General features: G+C 40.1%; 1 protein-coding gene across 2 annotated transcripts in view; it reads right to left on the bottom strand.

Moving 5' to 3' along the window:
* Positions 1-3,816: 3,816 nt before the first annotated feature.
* Positions 3,817-24,207, bottom strand: part of LOC102449863 (histone-arginine methyltransferase CARM1-like) — a 142,527-nt gene continuing 122,136 nt past the window's right edge. The window contains exons 7-12 of one of the 2 annotated variants that reach the window (XM_075931655.1): positions 23,458-23,539; positions 20,842-20,927; positions 17,421-17,510; positions 15,283-15,420; positions 8,574-8,663; positions 3,817-6,278 (exon numbers count right to left, since the gene is read on the bottom strand). In XM_075931655.1, the coding sequence (XP_075787770.1) occupies positions 6,269-6,278; positions 8,574-8,663; positions 15,283-15,420; positions 17,421-17,510; positions 20,842-20,927; positions 23,458-23,539 (496 nt within the window). In that variant the 3' untranslated portion in view covers positions 3,817-6,268. The remainder of the gene's footprint in view (positions 6,279-8,573; positions 8,664-15,282; positions 15,421-17,420; positions 17,511-20,841; positions 20,928-23,457; positions 23,540-24,207) is intronic. The other variant, XM_006129900.4, reaches the window with a different exon arrangement.

Genomic DNA, 24,207 nt, shown 5'->3' with positions numbered 1-24,207 from the left:
GAAGACCACTGATGTATACAACATTGTATCACTTTTTAAATATGCTTTACCATGCTTTTTGCATGGATTAGATATTTTAACTGACATTTTAAAAGCATGTTATAAGTGTATTCTAATTTTTAAAGTAATAGACATGGAAAGTCTTCTGAACTGAGGCTTGTACATTCTACAACTTCAAGATAAATCGAGTATGTTATGTGATTACCTAAGCTTCGTAGGAGGAAAGAAAAGAACATAAGAGATTATGACAGAACTAAGAGACACAGGACTACATTCCTAAATGGGAGTGGTGTGTGGCATACATAACATTAATCTCTTCTTCCACTTTGGGTTGCAGCTTGAGAATAAACAGAATTTCTGAACTGAATAGAAATATGAATACCAGTTTGATCGGATGATCCTGATTCCTCCCACCCCCGTAGTAACTAGTGATGAATTACTTCTACATTGTTTAGGGTGCATAACAAAGCAGTCATTTCCACAAATTCTTGCAAGCAGCTAATCAGATACATCAGCCTTGTTTCACTGAATTAAAGCAGGGTAAACTGCTTTATATTCCTGTTTTTTTTTCTTTTCATCATGTTTTATTGTGTGATAAGATGGGGGGGAGGAGAAGAGAGTAAATTGAGAGGACTAGATGAATAGAAATGAATCACAATTAAGAGTGTTTTTCACTGTATATTAACTTTTTAACAGAGGACTCAAAGCAATACTCTAGGTCCAAACATTTTGAAGGAAGTGGTTAAAAATCTTAACAGAGATCCACATTCAAATTTTGCATGTATTCTTTTTTTAATGGCTGTGACAAAAGCCTCTAACTGTGAAACACTCTGAACTGTGGCTGTCTGAAAATTACCTTTTGATCTTAAGTTTGGGGCATAGGCCCATCTCTATCTAAAAGTAAATAAGATCAAAACATCAACTAAAGACTAAAGGTGATCAATCTTGATGGCCCTATTATCAGACACTGCATCAGAAACTGCTTTTCCCTATACATTAGATTTATACTTCTTTTTCTAGTACATCACACCATTCTTATTATTCATTCCACATATTTATAAAATCAGACAACCTTGCAGTGCTAAATGCTGGTGGAAAAAATCCTCTTAGACAAGCTAATATCATTTTTAGAAACGTATAGCTTTACTGATTTTTACAGTTACATAACTTCAGACAAACCAAAGTCCATGATTTTCACAAGCTTAAAAGTGTGAGTTAATTTCCAGACTTGGGGAAAATATTCTTAAATAATTTTTCAAATGCCTGACAGCATATAGAAGAGCTTCTCAAACCAGAACAGCTTCTTGATGGACCCAGAAGAGGTCCTTGACTTGTCCTCTGGAAAAAATACAGCCTACTGCCAGGGGGTATGTCTACACTACCCCGCTAGTTCGAACTAGCGGGGTAATGTATGCATACCGCACTTGCTAATGAAGCCCGGGATTTGAATTTCCCGGGCTTCATTAGCATAAGCGGGGAGCCGCCATTTTTAAATCCCCGCTGCTTCGAACCCCGTGTAGCGCGGCTACACGGGGCTCGAACTAGGTAGTTCGGACTAGGGTGCCTATTCCGAACTACCGGTACACCTCGTTTCACGAGGAGTACCGGTAGTTCGGAATAGGACCCTAGTCCGAACTACCTAGTTCGAGCCCCGTGTAGCCGCGCTACACGGGGTTCGAAGCAGCGGGGATTTAAAAATGGCGGCTCCCCGCTTATGCTAATGAAGCCCGGGAAATTCAAATCCCGGGCTTCATTAGCAAGTGCGGTATGCATACATTACCCCGCTAGTTCGAACTAGCGGGGTAGTGTAGACATACCCTGGGAGACATCAGCTTCTAGATGTGGCGGGACTTTTTAGTTGAATGCAGCCTTCCAATAATTGCTGAGAGTATAATCACCAGGCAGCATCATAGACCTTAAGGTCAGAAGGGACCATTTTGATCATCTAGTCTGACCCCCTGCACAATGCAGGCCACAGAATCTCACCCACCCACTGCTAGAATAATCCTCTCACCTATATCTCAGATATTGAAGTCCTTGAAATGATGGTTCAAAGACCCCAAGATGCAAAGAATCCTCTCGCTAGTGACCCCATGCTACAGAGGAAGGCGAAAAACCTCCAGGGCCTCAGCCAATCTACCCTGGAGGAAAATTCCTTCCCGACCCCAAATATGGCAATCAGCTGAATCCTGAGCATGTGGGCAAGACTCACCATCCAGACACCCAGAAAAAAGTTCTCTATAGCAACTCCTATTTTCCCACCATTGGCCTATTTACCACTGATAGTGAAAGGTCAATTAATTGCCAAGATCATGTTACCTCATCATACCATCCCCTTCATAAACCCATCTAGCTTTATCTTGAAGTCAGATAGGTCTTTTGCGCCCACTACTTCCCTTGGAAGGCTGTTCCAGAACTTCACTCCTGATGGTTAGAAACCTTTGCCTAATTTCGAGTCTAAACTTCTTAATAGCCAGCTTATATCCATTTGTTCTTGTGTCCACATTGGTATTGAGCTTAAATAATTCCTCTCCCTCCCTGGTATTTATCCCTCTAATATATTTAAAGAGAGTAATCATATCTCCCCTCAGCCTTCTTTTGGTTAAGGTAAACAAGCCAAGTTCCTTGAGTCTCCTTTCATAAGACAGGTTTTCCATTCCTCGGATCATCCTAGTGGCCCTTTTTTGTATCTGTTCCAGTTTGAATTCATCCTTCTTAAATATGGGAGACCAGAACTGCACACAGTATTCCAAATGAGGTCTCACCAATGCCTTGTATAATGGCACTAACACCTCCTAATCCCTACTGGAAATACCTCGCCAAATGCATCCCAAGACCGTATTAGCCTTTTTCACAGCCATGTCACAATGGCGGCTCATAGTCATCCTGTGATCAACCAGGACTCCGAGTCTCCTCTTCCGTGACTTCCAACTGATGTGTCCCCAGCTTATAACTAAAATTCTTGTTATTAATCCCTAAATGCATAACCTTACATTTCTCACTATTAAATTTCATCCTATTACTATTACTCCAATTTTCAAGATCATCCAGATCTTCCTGTATGATATCCCGATCTTTTTCTGAATTGGCGATACCCCCCAACTTTGTGTCATCCACAAACTTTATTAGCACACTTCTACTTTTAGTGCCGAGGTCAGTAATAAAAAGATTAAATATTAATGGTCCCAGAACTGATCCCTGAGGAACTCCGCTAGTAACCTCTCTCCAGCCTGACAGTTCACCTTTCAGTATGACTCGCTGTAGTCTCCCCTTTAACCAGTTCCTTATCCACCTCTCAATTTTCATATTGATCCCCATCTTTTCCAATTTAACCAATAATTCCCCATGTGGTACTGTATCAAATGCCTTACTGAAATCGAGGTAGATTAGATCCACTACATTTCCTTTATCTAAAAAATCTGTTACTTTCTCAAAGAAGGAGATAAGGTAAGTTTGGCACGATCTACCTTTGGTAAAACCATGTTGTAGTTTGTCCCAATTGCCATTAACATCAATGTCCCTAACTACTTTCTCCTTCAAAATTTTTTCCAAGACCTTGCATACTACAGATATCAAACTAACAGGCCTGTAGTTACCCGGGTCACTTTTTCCCCCTTTCTTAAATATAGGAACTATATTAGCAATTCTCCAGTCAAACGGTACAACCCCTGGCTGTGTCTACATTTTTTCTGGCTCGGGGTTTTTGCCGGAGAAAAGCGCCAGTGTAGACTTGTACTTTCAAGCAGGAATAAGGGATCTTCCGGAAAAGGGCTTATTTTCTGGAGAATCGCGTCTACACTGGCGCTTTTCTCTGGCAAAAACCCCGAGCCGGAAAAAAGCGGCAGCCATGTAAATGCTAATGCCGCGGGGGATATTTAAATCCCCCGCGGTTTTTCAATTCTGAAGTGTCTTATTAACATACCTTTTCTGGAAAGGGATGCCAATGTAGACACAGCCAGGGCCTGAGTTTAGAGATTCATTAAAAAATTTTGCTAACGGACTTGCAATTTCATGTGCCAGTTCCTTTACTATTTTTGGATGAAGATTATCTGGGCCCCCTGATTTACTCCCATTAAGATGTTCGAGTTTGGCTTCTACCTCGGATTTGGTAATATCTACCTCCATATCCTTAGCCCATTTGTTATGTTGCCATTATCCCTAAGCTCTTCATTAGCCTCATTAAATACTGAAGCAAAGAATTTGTTTACATATTGGGCCATGCCTAGATTATCCTTAACCTCCACTTCATCCTCAGTGATTAGCAGTCCCACTTCCTCTTTTTTTGTTTTCTTCCTATTTATATGGCTATAAAACCTTTTACTATTGGTTTTAATTCCCTTTGCAAGGTCCAACTCTACATGACTTTTAGCCTCTCTCACTTTGTCCCTACATGCTTGAACCTCAATAAGGTAGCTTTCTTTGCTGATCCCTCCCATCTTCCACTCCTTATATGCTTTCTGCTTTTTCTTAATCACCTCCCTGAGGTGCTTGCTCAGCCAAGTTGGTCTAAAACACCTATCTATACATTTTTTCCTCTTTCTTGGGATACAGGCTTCTGATAGCTTCTGCAACTTTAACTTAAAATAATCCTAGGCCTCCTCCACTTTTAGATCCATAAATTCTTTAGTCCAATCCACTTCCCTAACTAATTTCCTTAATTTATTAAAATTAGCCCTTTTCAAATAAAAAACCCTAGTCTCAGATTTATTTTTGTTTATCCTTCCATTTAGTTTGAACTGAATTAGCTCATGATCGCTCAAGCCAAGGTTGTCCTCTACAACCATTTCTTCTATGAGGTCCTCTCTACTCACCAAAAACAAATCTAAAATGGCTTATTGGTTCAACAACTACTTGATGAAGGAATTCATCAGCTATCACATCTAGGAAAATCTGAGCCCTATTATTATTACCAGTATTTATTCTCCAGTCTATATCTGGATAGTTGAAGTCTCCCATGATTACACAGTTTCCATTAGTATTTACTTCTTTAAAAACATTAAAGAGGTCTCTATCCATATCCAAATTAGATCCTGTTGGTCTATAGCACACCCCAAGCACTATCCCAGAGGAGGATCTAATAGTTTTCTTCCCCAATGTGAGTTTTTCCCAGACAGACTCTGTCTTCTCCATTCCCTTCACTTTTTAATTCTTTGCAATCTACCTCATCATTGATATACAATGCTACTCCACCACCTTTATTTCTGTCTTTCCTAAACAGCACATATCCTTCAATACCTGTGCTCCAGTCATGCCTAGTATTTCATCATGTTTCTGTTATTCCTATAGCATCAGGTGTATTGTCTATGATTAGCTTCTGAAATAAAATGGTAAAATTAGATGTTCCTTTTCCTTACTTTATTTCCATTCAGGACTTGGTGAGTATAGATGCCAATTTGTTAATTCAGCCATTTGAGAGTATCCAGTTTGAAATCTATATTTAAACACATTGTACAGTCATTTATTGCTCCAGTTATCCTCGTGGAGTCAGGTTGTCTGGAGAGAGACCACATTAGAAACTGAAGTATGGCTACAAGTTTCTCTCTTGACCTGCTGTGCAAGAAATAAAACAAGTTCCTAGAAGTACTGGACAATCACAAGTTTCTGTGAGCTACAGAAACAGTAAAAGCCTCACTTATAGCCCATATTTAATTTTTATTGTAAACTGTGTTTGCAGTAATTTACAATTGTGTAGTGTTTCACTTTTATATCCACAGAGTAATCACAGAATATTTATAAGGTATATGCAAAGGATCATTTTGTTTCCACGTTTCAGAAAGAACAGAATTAATGAGTCCATACCAGCTCTAAACATATTGAAACCATCAAGAAACTTGTGCAGGAAACTCAAAAAAACTTAAATATGAATACTGAGTTCTGTTTTTAAGATTCTTCAATGCATCACATATATAAACATGAGGTAGGTTTGTTTTGTTAATTTTTTTCTTTAAAAAGCAACGAATGTCAATTTTGCAGAAAACCCAAACAAAAACCAACCAAATTGTATGCACATCAACAAAGCATTTCAGAACAAAGTAATGTGTTGTGATGCAAATGTGATCCCTAGCTAAATTTCAGTTTTAAAAAATGGATGGAACTGCAACATTCCCATATCACACCGCTTGCATAAAATTTTGTATTACAGATATGTACAGTTACAATCTGATTTTGCACAAGGACCAGCAAGCCTGACTTGCTTTTCACTCTCATAGGTTTGTTGACTTGATGAGATTCTTGTTTCTGTTTTTCATTTGCCATATAACAATATATTCTAGGCATACCTAAAAATAAAAATGGATAGGAGAGAACACAGTAGTTAGAGTAAAATACGGTCTTTGATAGCTGATGGTGCTAGCTGAATTAAGCAAATGAAATAATTTCTATGTGACTTTTCTGATGAGGCTTGAGGAGATTATAGATATAAAAGTCTGTTATTTAATATATATTTATACGGGGGGGGGGGGGAAGAGAGAAACTTAAATATCTTTTGAAATAATTTCTTTGTCTGTGAGTGAGCAAACCAGTCTGTCTGTTCAAGAACTCCTAAACAGTAAGAGCTAAGACCACCAAATTTGGTATACAGCTTCCTCTCATGATAACGCCCTCCAAGGTAAGGGTTTGGTTGGTGGGAGTAAAAAAGGGGTTGAAGCCCCCTCTCCCATGTACAGGACACACACAGAAGAGAAACAGAATCACCAGGCAAGTGAAAGGGGTGGGCTGAGAGTGTGCCTCCCCCCCATCCAGGACTCTTCCTACTCACAGGTGCCCTTTTGCAAGGGCAGGGGAGGATGCAGCTCTCCTCCCCCCCCCCCCCATTTGTACGGGAACATTGCTGGCTGTTCCCCTTCGTCAGGGCGTGAGGGGAAAGTTCACAGTTTGCTCCATTCCTCAATCTGGCTGGGGAGTACAGAGGGCAAATGAACCTGGACCTGCCCCAGCAGGGGGACATGCACCCCCTCCCCTTGCTGTGGCTGCAGCCGCCATGGAGACGCGCTTTCACCATTTCTATGAGTCCATCTATTCTTTATGTTCCTGCTGCTGCAATGGGAATATGTGACAAGGAGCTAAAAGCAAGGCAGCAACCAATGTTCCCTCTAATCTTTTCCATCCACGAGGGTTTTTTTTCCATCCACATGCGAGATACATTTTTCACATTCACTGAGGCATGTGTGAATGTGCATCACCAGGAGAAACTAAAAAAAAAAACCCCTATCTTTGGGCACTCTTCTCATCAGCTGGGTGGCACTGGACTCTCTCCCAAGCAGCCACACAAGCGCACAGCTTACAGGGAATACTGGCGGCAACTGCCTTAGAAATTAATCACTCGCCCTCCCAAGCCACCTTCCAAAAGAGCCCTACAGATGATGGAAACAGCCCGTGTGCAGATTTGTGGAGGTGAGATGAGCCAGCCAGCATGCCCCCTTAGTGAACAGGAAGCCCTTGGAAACAGGGTCATGAAGGAAGAAATGACTGCATGGAGAGGAGAGGCAGCTGTGTAGTAACATCCCCCATTACTTCAGTCACCTCTTTTCATACCTACTAGGAGCTCAGCTCCAAAAAAGTTGACTATTCAATGTGCCATAAGTTACTGTTACCCTAAAAAGCAGTACTGTACAAGTGGGGTGGGCCAACTGCAACCCAGCCAGGTGCTCTCCAGCTGGCACTGCAGCTGCCTGTAGGAATGGACAGGCTCTTATTCCCGCAGATCTCTGCCTTCTGTGAGAACTGATGGGCCTGCTTCCTGGCTGCTCTGCTCTCCAGCTGGCAACTTTTCCCAAAGGGAAAAGCAGAGAGTAGTGGCAGAGACGAGCCCAACAAAAGCCCACTGAATTGCTGAGGAAGGATGCTTCTTTTTTTTAATGGAGAAAATTGGGTGCTTGGCACCAGCATCTCATCTCAAATGAGTGCCATGCCTCACTGTCTATTTTACTGCAGGTTCAGATTTCAGCAATGAGCGTAAACTAGCACCAAGAGGTTCATCTCCAAATTCTGTGGAACAGACTTTCTGTTCTTCCCAGCCACAGCACTAAACCATTACGGGGACTGCTCATAGTTTCCCCTTGTAATGCTTTAGTAAAATGTACATGTAATATTGCCTAAAGTGGCTGCCTGTATTTCTCTTAAAGAAAAAAAATACCAGTGTTTGTTAGTTGTGTTCCGGGCCTCAAAAACAGCATTAGGGCTCAATTTCAGTGCTGACATTTTTAGTCTCAGTAGAATTGTGTGTGAGACAGGGTGTTGGCTAGAATATTCATTTGATATTTATTTTTATGGCTTAATTTTAGAGAGTGCCTTGAAGTTAATTTGTTGCATCTGTTTCAATGGACACAGTTCAATGTTTTTTAAACTTTGCTTTTTCCTCACCAGGCAGAAAAGAAGCACAATTACTCTTAAGTGTATGCCAATGGCTAAATGCTAACATGTAGTTTACTTTCCCTAAATATAAAACATAAATTGCTTGTAATATCAGAAACATAGCTAGCAAAAGTGATACATTTCTGAGAGACAAGAACTGCCCCACCCTAAATTTTACTACATTAATAATCATGGTGTTTTTTAGCCACAACATTTCTTACCTAAAAAACGGATTCTTTAAATCAAGGATGTTACCAGATTTAAAGCCTGTCTGGTCCACAACAGCCACAATCTGAATGTCGTAACTCTGTCTGTATCAACAATAAAAACACAAAAGAGACAACATAACCGATCTGCAATTATATCTGTAACATCTTAAGTCAAATAACAGCATCTTTAGCGTACCTAATCTCTTCAGTTGATACATGTAATGAATGTGCAGGGGATCAAAACTCCAATTTCACACATGATTGACTAGGTTAATTCCTTATTCACAGGCTAGCCAATGGGTAAGAGAACAAAAATGCATGGGTGACTTAGGGACTCAACATGTTAAAAAAGCTGCAAAATATGCATTCATTGCAACTGAGGATGACATTCAATAATGAATGTTGTGATATTTCAGCATTACAATATGCAAGGCCATGCGTTTCTTAGTGAGCATATTACACTGAGTGGTGATACAAAATAAATGGTCAAATGACTTTAACCACCCAAATCAACAATCACTCAGAAATGTATTTCCTGCAGGGATCTGTTGCTAGGAAATGGAATTTACACATAAAAATCAGATAACCAGTAAATATAAGTGCATCATTGCCATAGATTTGACATTGTGGCAGCCAGTCCAAAATCTCAATTTGTGTCCAGATTTCTGAATAAAAAAATGTTAAAATTTGTTTCTAGGCAGCACCAGACAAGCTTGTCATTAAGATCCAGGAAATGCTCTGGGCATTCTGTGTTTATATTGCTGTTATTGCTAGAAGTTTATTTGCATGTCGTAGAACCATGAAGAACCTCACAGAGATTATATTTTCCACAAATCTCAAACTAGTTACGGGTTTCACAATACTAGTTCAAGTTGGTGAACCAATTTTTCACCTTCATTTAAACCTTCTTTCTCTTAGTGAGAATCAATATTTATTTATTTTTCCCTGTAGCTGGAGATTATACACAAGCTCCAAAACTGAAGGAATTATTTTAAGACGTTGGCAACGTGCACTATTTGTATTTATTTGAATGTATTTGTTATACCTATTTGCAAAAGAAAGAATGCCACAGAGGGCTGCTGATCTGAGCAAAGTACGCAGGACCCGGTGAGAGACAAGGCGGAATCAGCAGCCATACTGATATTCCTACTAAAGTTAGTTCCAAGGGCTATGTCTACACTACAGAGTTTTTGTTTTTATTCAGAAAAATGGCCATTTTTCCAAAAAAAAAAAAAAAAAAATTCATTTCCATTCACACTGCAATTGCGTTCTTTCGAAAAAAAATCGAAAGAACAGAGGTTTTTTTTCTGACATTGGTAAATCTCTTTCTACAAGGAAGAAGCCTTTTTGCAAAAGAGCTCTTTCACAAAAAGGCGTGTGTAGACGAAGAAGAGGAAGTTCTTTCAAAAGAAGATAAAAGAGTCCTGGACAACACTAGTATAATGCAGTCCTGGACAACACTAGTATAACCCAGGACAGAGAAAATCCACCCACAGGGGATTGTGGTGGCATAAATTACCCACAACCCTATCTCTGCTAGTGGGCAAATTTCAAACTAGTGCAGCCCCATAAGTGAAACCAACCAAGGGGGAGAATGCTCAAGGCACATAGGGGATGTGCTAGTTCATCTCTTGCCCTGAATAGCCTCTATCACCTGTTTTTATGGGGCCACGACTTTACATTAAAGCTACTCTCCCCTAGTGGAGCCCCCAAGAGAAGGCAGCAGTATAAACACTGTCTTCTTTCAGAGACCAGGATCTGCCTTGGGTACAGCAGCCCTTTCTGATACATGGAGTGTAATTTGTACTCTTTTGAAGAATCAGGGTAAATTGAGTCCTCAGAATGTTGCCCAGCTGAATAGAAAGACTGAAGAAAATGGGTGCCCATGTAGATTGTCCAGATTTAAAATGGTAGCAATGACAGCAATTACTGAGAGGATATTCAGAATGGAAATCAGGAGTAAAATTTTAAGTCAGACCGAAAATAAGGGCTGTGATACTGAGCCAGTGAGGTCTTAGCACCTAAAAGGCTGGTTGAATTAAAAGCAACCTATTAAGGACATATTAGAAAAGTATTGAAATGATGAACAAGGACATTCCTTATAGACAGCTATCGAAGCCATGTTAAGTAGATGAAACGTTAACATGTTGGCCTGTATTAGAGGATTAAAAATAAATATTACACTTACATTGTCTTAATCTTAAATTGTCTATGCCATAATGGAATCTCTTGACAGTTTGAATGGCTATTTGCCTTGTGTTAATTAATACTACTACTTTACCTGTGTATACATAAGAAATAGAAGTTTAGCTTTAAAGCAGCCACATACACTGCCTCTTCTTCATCTGGGAATGCCCTTGTTGTGATGTCTCCTGTCAAGAGACTATCAGCTTACTAGAGAACTATGAAAGAAGCTTAGTGCTTGATCCTGGTTTATCTCACATCTGTTTAAACATTGTCAGGGTAAATTCAAATTGCAAGATTGAGGCCTCCTCATCTACTCTAGATTATCCCTGTAGTTTCTCATGAACAAACTCTGCATAACCTATTGAACTGATTCCAGAAGGACTTCTACAAATCAGTAGGCTCATCATCTCTGCTAGAAAAACTTGTATCTGTATATAGAATGATCTTTCAACCAGAGTAACTCACTTTTTTTATTTTTTAAGAATTCTTAGATTTTGTTAATAAGATTTGGCTGTAAATGTGTATTTGGGTAAAATCGGAAATATGCATTGACCTGGCGGTAATATGTCCAATCTCTTGGAGGTTGATAGAACTTTATGTATGGTGAATAAGGTTTTAAATAACCCTCACTATCTAGACTTTGGTTGTGGGAGCTGAAGTCTGGATTGCTTAAAGTATTACTGAGACTGTTTTGTTACTGGTTTGGGGAATCTAATTATAAGAATAAACCACCTATTTTGGGGATCATCTTCCCTATTCTTTGCACTTGGCCAGGAAAAAACATTTTCAGCCTAGCACCTCCAGCAATCACAGTCACAAAAGGCATAAAGTTCTTAACTGTGAAACCAATTCACCAAGGGCCTCCGTGGATTCTCCATCACACCAATTTTTAAATCAAGATTGGCTGTTTTTCTAAAATACCTGCCGTAGGAAGTATTTTGGGGAAGTTCCATGATCTATCTTTAATAAGAGGTCCAACTAGATGGTCACAATGTTCCCTTCTGATCTTGGATGTTATGAAGTCGTTGATTACTTCTGGCTGCCCAGAGGGTAGAGGTGGCCCTGGGTACTTTAATACATTTTCACCTGGCAAGAAGGATTGACCTTTCCTTTTACATGTAAACCTTCTAATTATCTATGTTTTGGTAGCTTCCACAATGGATAACTGCAATGCATTACATACGACACTATCTTTCAAGACCACTCTGAAATTGTCTAGTGCAGAATGTGGTTGCCTACTCTTCCCCCACATGGAAGAGATTACACTGATGCTCTATGAACTGCATTGGCCTCCACTTCATTTCCTGATGCAATTCATTGTGTTGTTTTTAATGTATAAAGTCCTGTATCATTAGGGTCATGTAAACCTTCAAGAGCACCTCTCTGTGCAGCCAAAATCAGTATATTTCTACAATCAGTCTCTATTTTTGTATGCACTGGTGCTGTAAACAGGACATCCTCATTGGCCTGCTAGGGACAGTTTATAGACTCTAGGGCACATTGAAGTCCTTCATTATCAATTTATTCACATACTTCCTAAGGGGGTAGTTTGAGAAGAGTGATCTAAAATTCTATGGAGTTGGGGAATTTGTTATTTTTGTCAATTGATAATAGTCCAGTTGGTATAGGCATTATGAGCTTATATTTATTTTCTGCAGGATATATTGATTTACATCCGCAAGCAACAAAACTTGATTGAAATGAATGACTTGAATCTTGGCTTGCATTTATACTTTTAGTTATTTTACTAAAGAAAGGTTCATTCTCACTGGTTGCTAACAATTAAAGCATGTTGATTGCAAGAAAATTTAGCCTTTAAAGTAAATGTTCTACTTCTTTTTGGTAATTAGGAGGATACATTTTTATTTAAGCACTTACCCAGCTGAACATACATATATTCAAATGTATTAATTTTTTAGTTTTTATTGTGTTAGAAAACAGTGAATTAAACATTTCTTTCTTACTTAGATGATTTTTGTATTAACTTCCAATTTCCAACCAAGTACATCTATTAAATCCTATTAAAATGTACAAAATCAAATTTTAAACATATTTTTCAATTATCAAATGCACCAACCTTAAATGTGCCGAATGCATAGGAATAAAACAGAGTTTATCAAAACTTATTTTCATTTTAAACTGATTTATTAAACAAAGGAAGAATTAATTGCAGTTAATGAGTTGACAGATTGTTTCTGATCACCATGGGCCATATTTTCAAAGGCATTTAGGCACTTAGATGCTAGTGGTATTTTCGTAAGCGCCCAGCCTGCTTACATGCTTTTGAAAATTCAACTAGACCCTTATCTGCATCTTTAGGCACTAAATATCTTTGCAAATATAATCTCATGGCCTCCAGATTTTTAGAATTAATAGATCTTATCTTCACTCACAGGGTTTTTATTCAAAGAATAGAAGAGGGAAAAAGCTTTCCTGTTTTTTCAGCACCCTGTCAGTTTCTCAACTTTGAATGAACTTGTCCAAATGAAGAAAAAAAATTTCTCTTTGCACCTGTAAGTTACTGTGAAACCAAAAGTCATTAAGGCACAACTCTTCTGTTTAACAGAAACTGGAAAGTTGGAAAAAATATAAATTTGGAAAAAAATTAATTTTGGAAAAAATATAAAATACCATCATTTACTCTATTATAAAGGTTGAAATAATACAGAATTTAATGGAATATATAACAGACATGCATTAACCTTGAATGGACTTCTGAATTTTTCTCCCTGATTCTATACAGAACTGAAAAGGAAGCATCTTTTACCTCATTACATTTTGAAGAAAGCTCACTGATGCACCAGACCCTTTAAAATTATTTAAATGATCCCAGCACATTTTGGCCTTAACACAGGCTGTCAATGTTAAAAAGATTTCTTTTCAGGAAGAAAGGTGTATTTAATGTAAATAAAAGCATGCAATTTAAAAAAAAATCATTGATTTTTACCCATCCTGATTTGTGGAACATATGCCACATCACGCACATACACACTAAATCTCCAATCACATGCACACCTATAAACAATGGATGTGGATAGGCATTCAGACATCATAGTGACAGGTCTTTCTTTATAAAAAACTAAGGAGATAAAAATAATCAGTTTTAAGGATTCACGAAGTGCTAATTTTGCTTCTACCTATATTTTCATCTAATCTTTGCAATAAATATAAAACTCAGTCTTAATCCAGGAAAACAACTCATCAACCTGGGTCAAAAATCCATCAAAGAAAGCCAAGATACACTGAACTTCCAGAAAGCGGCTTATAGTTCTTTTGCCAAGAAAGAAGACTATAGGACTATGTCATTACAGTAGCAGCTGTATGATCACTTTGCAGAACCTGGTTCTCTCTCTACACATTTAGCAACTGATATTTTTTATTTTTGAAAGGGACGTGTTGTGACTTGTGTTATTCATCTCCTTTCATAAGAGCGCCTAACCCAAAAGATTGGAAACAGGAAAAGGTCCCACACTGGTCATTTATTGCGGGTGTAAATTAAGCGTTTTGAGAGTGCTTCTATACCATCTTTAATCTTATGAAAACTCTCTGACCTCACATAGCACCTATCCAGAGCTAAACAATAACAATATGATTCACATTTATACAATTGCTTTTAATTACTATCACACATACATGCAGGTGCACTAGATTGAAATGAACCAGCTGTGCAAACCAATCTTCAGGGAATGTTTTCATAGCACAGTAGAGGGGTAATGCTTCTCAACTCATTGATAGCAAAAGGGTAGTAACAAAGTTAACTAACTCTGTTCTGATGAAAATGCACCCCTTAGGGAACCATCCTCTTCACTAACCACTCTATAAAGGGAAGATTGTGTCTCACTGATACATGGGTAGTGCCTTAAATATAGAAAAGTGCATCTATCAGGAAATTCTTTTCAGACGTGAAAATTAGCAAAGATAGAGCAACACCTCCACTTTATTTATCCATAACAAAAGATTCACTGGGGGCGGGAGAGGAAATATAAACATTCAAAATCTGTAGAGAAAAAAATTTTATACTGAAAAAATGAAGGTGATGTATGAACAATGAGCTATCTCAAAAACACTGACAAACTGGGACAGCTGTGCCCTTCAAACCAAAGAAAATACTGCTTCTCTCAATGTTTTTCTTTCCATTTAAATGGATTTTGCTGTGCTAAATTTGGGATTGTGTGGCTAGACAGATGTTTATAGGCATTGAAAGCTGATCTGATCTTTAAAATGATTGATAAATCAAGTCATTTAGCAGATGTACAATGACTAGTAGTTTTTCCAATCTCTCCATGACACATGGAAATACTTCTTCCATATTTTGGCAAGACATGTTTCCTTTGGCCACTATGATGAAGGGTGAATTTATACTCTGCAGTCTTGGATGTAGAGAGGTGAAGCACTAAACCAGACCTTGTGCAGCTTGATTTTTCCATTTCCAGATCTTTCTAAACTATGTATATTCTGATGCAACGTTTTGGAGAACCTCAGTCACAGAGGCAACATGCAATGAGAAGTCTCCTGGGGTTGCTTTGCTACTTACCGTTTATTCGCTACAAACAGGACTTTCCCTGAGAGAGTTTCTCCTTCTTTGGCAAAGAGGGGAGTCTGAAGGAGGCAGCGTACTTGATACCAATGAGTTAAAGGTTCCGTCGGAGCAGTTGATAACCAAACAGTTACCCTAAAACAAAATACAATACATAGGCTCCCACTCATTTGCTCTATTCGAAGGCAACACAATTTTGGGAGGGAATTTTAGGAATGTGTAATACACTTTAAACAATCTATAAATAAGCTATGGAAAGTGCTAAATTATTGATTTATAAATTCCAGAGACCTACCTCCACACCTCATACCCTCCCATCTAGTATGGAAGACCCATGCAATTAAGGTTTGATCTTGCATGGGCAGCCATGCATCAGGGCATAGCCTGAAAACCTACAGATCATGTGAGGCAGCAACTGAATTAAAAAGTACTCAATAGCTGCCTTGAGGCCTGGCCCCATCTTCTCCTCCAGAAGTAACATCACAGCTCTGCTTCATGTGGTCCTGCTGGGAAGGTGGCTCTACCGCTGATGCTGGATATGTGCTATTTTTCTAATTTGAAGGACTTTCCTCCCATTCCCTTTCTTCTCACTGAAATACCGTTTTGTAAAACAGATCCCTGGAATGCCATGGGATGGATAGTGCAAGAGGGAGAGAACATTTTCTTCTTCCAAAGGGAAACTGGAAAGATTAGTACTGATGTAGTTTGTCTCAGTGAGAAGATGAGGAAGGACAGGAAAGACAGAATGAAAGACGAATTCAGTCATTATTCTGCCTTCTTTCCTTCCTTCATAAACTATTATTAGTTAGCAGATATTTTTTCTTGGGTTAAAAAGGCAGAAGAAATGTGTGTTAAAAATGTGCACAATGAACAGAACCTATTTGATTTTTCTTGTCATTTTTGTTTAAACTAAAATATCCATGTGCTTTCAATAAACAAACAACCAGAGATTTTGTCCTTGCTTCCAACTTTGATGCCTCTGGACAATGCGATTTCCACAACTCTCTAAAGAGGCTGTGATTGTGAAGATAGGGGCCTGTCACAGCCTGTGACATATCCCCAATTCAGCCCAGGGAGAACTCTGAATCCTAAGAACAAGAATTTAAACATGACTCTGTGTTTAAATGGTTATCTGATGCAGTGATCAAATTCCCACTCTTGTCAGCCTATGCTGGTCAGCAGACAAGCTGCTGTATGCTACACTAAAATAGAGGTGTCTGATTGATATGCTTTAATCAACTCTAACATAACTGGAATCTTTCTTTGAGGCTTTGTGTCTCATGGAGCTAAAAGTAGGCTTTATTCCTAATCCACTTGCCAGTAAAAATTGAGTTCTGAAGTAAATTACTACTTTAAAAAAGTACTAAGGGAATGTAACATTATTAAAAAAAATCATTCTTCAGTGAGCCTTATATTAGGTGCTAATGAAGGGTATTCATCAATTACAACTAAAAGAAAACAAATAATTAAAGATTTAGTTTCCCAGGATCTGGTAATAATGCTTTGTTTCCCAAAGAAGTGTCCAATTCGTACCAAGATATTTAATCTGAAAGAAAAATATCCCTTTCCCCAAAGGACCTGATTTTTTGTTAGAGCTAAGATGACATTCTTTCTCATATGGAAGAATTTACTCTTCTTTTCCCCTGTGCAGTTCTACCACTTACTTTCCAGAATAGTAAGTAGCAGCACCAAACACTACAGGTCTTAGCTGCTCTCTTGAGATGCCTGTGTGTCGCCACCCCCCCCGAGCAAGATCTTGTCCAAAGTGAACAATTACAGCACATGTTCCTGTTCCTCCCTATAATGCTAAGTAGTTACACTGAATTAGAAAAGTAATTAAGGAATGGATTCCATGCAGAAAGATATGGGGTTGTCACCTCAAAGAAAAAATACTTAAAAATCCCAAGCTATCACCATTCCAGAACATATGCCACATAAGGTAACATGGGGTAATCCCAAACCACACAATGTCAGTGCTGTGTTGTTACTCCCATGGTTAGTACCTTAAGAAGGTACTGCCTACTGGGAATAATACGACAAGTTTAACATTAGAGTAATATCACACTTTCCTACATCCATGAGGAGGCAATTTTTTTGCATTTAATGTTGCATGAGAGTGATAAAAAAATACATACAGCGATCCTACAAATGCGACGTCAAACCAAAAAGCCAGACCATGGATTAGCCCAGACTGCATCATCTGGAAAACGAAGGGGATTTCCACTCTGCAGGAGGAAAAATAGAACGTTGCCAGGGTAACGTACAAACGCAGTGCAGACAAAAATCCAACAAAAACACGCTACTAAAGCCTGCCTGGTGATGGATTCTGCACTTCTATCTTTACCCCAACAATTTGTGCTTCAACTGTCACGCACATCCCAGATAAAATCCATTTTAAAATTACTCTAGATAATTATTTTAGGTCATTTAGAAACATTTGACTTGATTTTCAGAAATGCTAAACAACTGCAACTCCTAATGAAAACCAACGAAAAATCCAAGTGCTCGGCACCTCTAATGTCAGGTCATTAGTTGTTCTGTATGCACTCTGCAGATAAAACCAGCACCACTGCATTTTTGGGACAGTAAACTAGACTTCTGCTAGCAGGGATGGAGGAGTTCTTTGTTTCAGAATATAAGAAATACTCAAATATGGTTTCACAAACACAAGTCTGTTAAATTTTTAACAGCAGCTGCAGAAGTTCACTACTCAGAAGCAATAAATCCATGACAGCAAGCTATTTGTGGGGTGATATAACACCTGCAATGGTCTGTGCTACTTTTTAAATGAAAACAGGTGGGGTGTGTATGCACATACGCACACATGGAAGAGCAACTGACTGTACTTGCTTCCCCCCTATGATTAATGCAATTGTAGTTTTAAATAATATTTCAAATTCAATCCCTATCATATTTTTCAAACCATTCATTAAGGAACAAGATGATAAAGGCTTTCACGTACTATTAAAGGCTGCAATCTTAAAAAGATTTAAGCATATGCTTGATTTTAGGCATAAAAGTGGATTAATTGGGGTTCTTTAACATCCCACCAAGACAGCCACTGAAAGTGGAACAGAAGAGATATACATTCTCATCCATTTTAAAATCTCATATAGGAGAATCAGTGCTGATCAGAAATCCATTTTTTGGAAAGGCATTTGAACTCAACTGTCTAAACGAAGTTGATCAAAAAATGGAATTCCCATCCTGCAGTAAATTCTGATATGTCAACATCTTTTCCTCCCATCTTAAATCAGGGCAAAAAGTCAAAATATCATACATTTCAGTACAGGCATTCCCCGGGTTACGCGGATCCGACTTATGTCGGATCCGTACTTACGAACGGGGCTTTTCTCGCTCCGGAGGACGCGGGCGGCGGGACCGCTCAGACGCACCGTGGTCCCGCCCCCCGTGTCCTCTGGGGTGAGAAAAGCTGCTCCGCATCTCCCTGGTCTGCTGGGGGGAGTGGGCCCCCCAGCAGACCAGGGAGACGCGGAGCAAAGCCGAGGAGGATGCGGGCGGCGGGACCGCCCAGATGTGCCGCGGTCCCGCTGCCCGCGTCCTCTGCGGCGAGAAAAGCCGCTCTGCGTCTCCCTGGTCTGCTGGGGGGGGGGGGGGACCCAGCTAGAGCACCCCCCCCAGCAGACCAGACTTTTCTCGCCAATGCCTGTGGTAGAGCAGCTGGGGTGCTGCCGGGTTGGTCCCGCAGCGCCGCTCCTCAGCGCTACTGGACCAACCCAGCAGCACCCCAGCTGCTCTGCCCCAGGCGTCCTGATTCAGCCACTGCTGGTCAGTTTCAGCAGCGGCTGAATCAGGACACCTGGGGCAGAGCAGCTGGGGTGCTGCTGGGTTGGTCCAGTACTACAGGAAGCCTGAGGCACAGTTGCTCCGCCCCGGGCTTCCTGGAATCAGCCGCTGATCAGTTTCAGCAGCAGCTGACTTGGGGACATCTGGGGTAGAGCAGCTGGGGTGCTGCCGGGTTGGTCCCCGCAGCGCCGAGGTGCAGCGCTGCGGGGACCTACCCGGCAGCGCCCCAGCTGCTCTGTCCCAGGCGTCCAGATTCAGCCGCTGTTGAAACTGATCAGCGACTGATTCCAGGAAGCCCAGGGCAGAGAAACTCTGCCTCGGGCTTCCTGTAGTCAGCCGCTGGTCAGTTTCAGCAGCGGCTGAATCTGGACACCTGTTCCAACTTACGTACAAATTCAACTTAAGAACAAACCTACAGTCCCTATCTTGTACGTAACCCGGGGACTGCCTGTACAACAAAATGTTCTAAAAATTAAATTACAAAGTGTTGAAAGACACCATTTAAGCTTCCCTATTAAAACTAAACATTTCATCATTATCCAGATTTACATTATGAGTTGAGTCATTATTAACTTCTGCATCTACCTGAGCTGTAAGACTCCCAAGATGGAAAATGGGAACTCAATGCACAGACATGCCTCATGGGATGTATAGTCTGGCTGGAAAGCAGGTCCCATAGAAAAGAATGGAGACATGAGAGACCTGGAACTACAATTCCTAAGGAGCCTTCAGTAATGCAGGCAGATGCAGAGATTAATATTGACCTGAAACATAATGTTTAAATTTTATGAACAGAAAACTCCTTTGGAAAAACTTGTATTTAGATTAGCGTCAGATTTTCTGAATGAAAATATTTTGTTAGAAATTTCTTCAATCATTTTTCATGTTTTCTGTACTTCTGAGCCAGAGGATAGCATTCTCCGAATTAAGCCAACCAGCAGTAGAGTATTACCAGTACATAGGCAATACTTCGGGTCATGACATATCATTGACGAAGTAGCTACCCTCAAATCTCTGCCATTCCTGGGAATATGATCCAAAAAACAAAACTTGGAGGGAATGGTAATAATCAAATGAGTGATGTTCACCAGTTCAGAGGAAGAGACAACATACTCAGAATCACAGAATATTAGGACTGGAAGAGACCTTGAGAGGTCATCGAGTCCACTCCCCTGCCCTCAAGGCAGGACCCAGTACTGTCTAGACCAGTGGTTCTTAACCTGGGGTGCACACACACCCTTTCCAAGCCTTATTTCTACCTCTCTCTCTAGCATGTTGGGAGGAGGATTAATCAATGTCTGTACAGGGCTCTGGAGAGGAGAAACCCTGTCTAATAGGGATGTGTGTCCTGAATAACAAACTCCCCAGTGGCCTGAATCTTGGCATACCCGAGGACCTGAATGTTCCTAAATATCAGTAAATGTTATTGTATCCTCAACCCTGCAGAATGGTCCTTTTTCTTGAAGAAAATAAACACCTCAGCTATTATTTTTCCTCCTCCTTAGAGGGATTTTTCTTTTCATAGATTAGTTCCTAATAAACTATCTTTAATAAAAATCAATATGTTACTGGACTAATTTTCTACCACTGATGTTGCATATGTGTTGCTGTTGAACTGGAGAAGAGGGTACTGCAGATGACAATTCTGGTACACACATAATATTCCATGGAGCCCAGCTCCAGCCAGAGCCAACAGCTTCTTCTAAAAACACAAATAATTAACAACAGATGACACTGGTCTGTACTAACCTATGCAAATCTTCCTCTTCAGCTTCTGTAAAGTTAACCGTGTACTTCACTGTCCGAGCCATCAAAATTCTGATGTCGAAAGTGTCCTGAGGGGAAAGAAGTCACAAATGTTGTCATTTTGTCTTGCCATCTTGTAAGCCTCATCAATTAGGTATCTGAAGATTTTTCTGTATTTTAACGACTCTTTAACAGCTTTTGAAAACACTCTACTACAGTTTGCATGACTATTATCTGCAATTAATGCATTTGGTTTATGTTACAAACTTCTTTAAGGATCTTGCTAAATCACACAAAAATACTTTTCATTTTGTTTTCATCAACAAACACAAATAATTCATATGGCTTCCTGCACAACACAATGCTTACCCAGTTAGAGGGTTCTTGAGATATACTGAAGAGTTAATTACAACTACATGTCAATCAAAATTAATTATGTAGAATGTCCATATAGCAATCCGGTGAGGAGTAGGCAGTACACCTCTAACTGAAAACATCTTTTTTAATCTTTTTACACATCCACTAATTCATACCCTCCATGGATCACAAGCTCCCAGTTGATGTAAAAATCTTATCATAAACTCTGCTTGTGATGTTACACTGAACATAAAACCTGAGTCCCAATAGAGTCTGTGTATGAGGAAAAGGCACATCCTGGGGGGGGGGGGGCGGGTGTGTGTGTGTGTGTGTGTGTGTGTGTGTGTGTGTGTGAATTTTTAACAACTGTGTGTGGTTTTTAATAATACACTCTTTTATCAATCTTAATGGAAGGGCACAAATTAAGAAAACAAAGGCTTATAAACCAAGTGCTCATCTTGACATATACATGTGTATTTTATAGAGGCTTTGCTTTAGCTCTATAAAAATTAGCTTCATTCTCTAGTGGACTTTCAGAAAATGTGACATAACCAACACTGTGTGAATGTTGGAGAATTAGGTTGAATAGCTGCAGAAAACTCACAAAGGGCTGGTGGCAAATTTTAAAAAGCTTAAAATTTAACAATTTTAAATTTTAAGAACATGGAAAATGAATGTTCTTACTTTTTGCCATTTTTCAGTCAAATGGAGTCATGTCTGACGGTACAGAGAGAGAGAATAGAATTGAAGTAGGGATGTTAAATTTAGAGTAGTTGATAAGGGGAACACTTGCTATTCTGCTGTGCCTCTGCCTTTGAAATGTACAAAAGCCGCCTGCGGCTGTTGTACATTTCAAAGGCAGAGGCGCAGAGGGGAATGTGCTTGAGGTTCAATCTGTACTATGCAAATTCCAAGCTGAAAGCTGCAATGCCTAATTTAGGGATTGTCACCGAATGAGGCTGAGTGGAAAGACAGCCACTTACACGCAGTGGACAAAGAAGGAACTGTTCAGACCTTTGAAACCATGGAATTTACAGATTAAATGGTTTTGGAAAGGCACCAATATCTTGAAAACCCAGGAAAACAAAAAATGAACGATAAGTAGTCAAGAACCAGCCACTAGAGAGTTGATAAAGCTAAAGAGCTTTGAATCTAGTTTTCTTTTAATCTGTAATAAAACCCACATAGATTTGTTTCAAAATTCATCAGCAGTTTGTAAAGTAGGACAGTTGTGGTGATGGCTGAGAACAATCAAACTGAAAGGAAGAGGACCAACCTAAGCTCCCTCATTAAGAGGGTACACCAGGGGCAAACAGCTAATGTTGAGTTTATGCCTGCCACTGGGGAAGCTATGGGTCTCTAGACTAGGCCACCTGAATTTAATGTACTGCTATTTATGTTACAGTTTTCAAAACACAGTATCCCACCCGATAACATAAAAGGGTGGTATGGGCATCACTAGTAACTCCTGAGAAACAGAGAGGCAGCTTATTTTAAGGAGAGCTCAAAAATATTCATTTCCAAAGCCAAAACCAAGTGCATGACCCACATGCGCTTTTGCAGAATGTCACCTGGAGTTCTTTAGATTGAAGCTTTACTTTGAAAAGTTGTCCTCTCAGGAGTTCACCCAAACGTAACAGCATATGCACGCTAACATCTCTTCTGGCTAAGCCAATGTCAATATCTCATTTACTAGTAGGGGGCAAAAGTACTTCTAAGGGAGCCATGTTTTAAGGAAGAAAGAGCATGGGGGGGAGGGGAACAGAGGCAGGTAAGCCACTGAGACAGCTGGGTTTTTCCTGAGAATGGCCTGGAAACTAGCGGATCAGCAAGCTGAATTGCCCTGCAGTCCCTTAAAGAGAAACTGTAACTGTAAAGTCATTACACTTTCTGTGGGAGAGTTTTCCTTTTTTTCCCCCCTCCAAGAGAGTGGCATGTAATACGTCACCTCTGAACAATCTCTCTATTGGCTTTCATGCCAATAAATGTAGATTAGCAAGAAGGAGACAGGATGCCAGCAACAGGGGCCTACAACTGTGGACTTCTGTATTCGTGTCAAAAGAGGGAGCCAGGACTAGCACATACAGTAATTAACCATTGATTAGGATGCTCCCAGTTCTAGCACAGCTGGTCACTGGAAGCCAAAGCTCTGTATACCAACCAAATGGCCCTGTATAGCTATAGCTAGAGCTTTCCTAGATGGAGTATGCAAAGCTTTATGGGGGGAGGGGGGAGATAGAAAAGAGAGAGAGAAATACTTACTACGATAGGTTGTCGGAAGTACTCATCCACTGCTGCACTGCGAAGACTGGACAGATTGACCCCATAAAAACACTGCTGGTACCTAGAGACAGTAATGTGCAGTAACATTTAGTGGAAAAAGTCTCTCAAGGCTCTGACTCCCAGAGGACCCAGGCACAATTATATCTCTGAACAAAATATGAAGTGTGGCTGGACACTTAATTCCTTCCTAGAATGTGTGGAGAGCTGAAATTACCTCCATACCAATCCCACTCTTCACCCTCCCATAACCCATATGCACATTGGGGGTTATTTCCTGGCATCCATGAAATCCAGTGCTGATTAGACTATCTATGAACTCTTTCTGGATGAGGGATTTGATACCCTTAGCAGAACTGATGAGAGACCTCTCTGCATCAGGAATGAGCTCCTGTACTTCACCTCTTAAGGGTACAGCAGGAAAGAGGAGCTAAGGTGACTTTTAGGTAGTTTTGGGCCCTCCCAATCCTGGGCTGTTCTAGGAACTGGAGAGGCTAATGGAACAACTGAAAACTGTCATGAGGGTCTACTGTAAGTTATGGCAGCCTAAGGAGGCTGCATGTTGGCTGCAGTGCTGCCCCAAAAATCTCCAGCACTTCAGAGTGCGGCCTCTCTCTGACATGCCCCTCTGACCCTCTCCATGCCTCCTAGGCTTACGGCTATCTCCACAGTGACTATACTGAGTGAAATGTCCCCTAGATGGATCAAAGGCTGTTAGGGCCCCTGCACGTG

The sequence above is a fragment of the Pelodiscus sinensis genome, chromosome 6 (genome assembly GCF_049634645.1).
Source record: "Pelodiscus sinensis isolate JC-2024 chromosome 6, ASM4963464v1, whole genome shotgun sequence".
NCBI classification, from domain to species: Eukaryota; Metazoa; Chordata; order Testudines; family Trionychidae; genus Pelodiscus; species Pelodiscus sinensis.
This window is presented reverse-complemented; position numbering and strand designations above follow the sequence as displayed.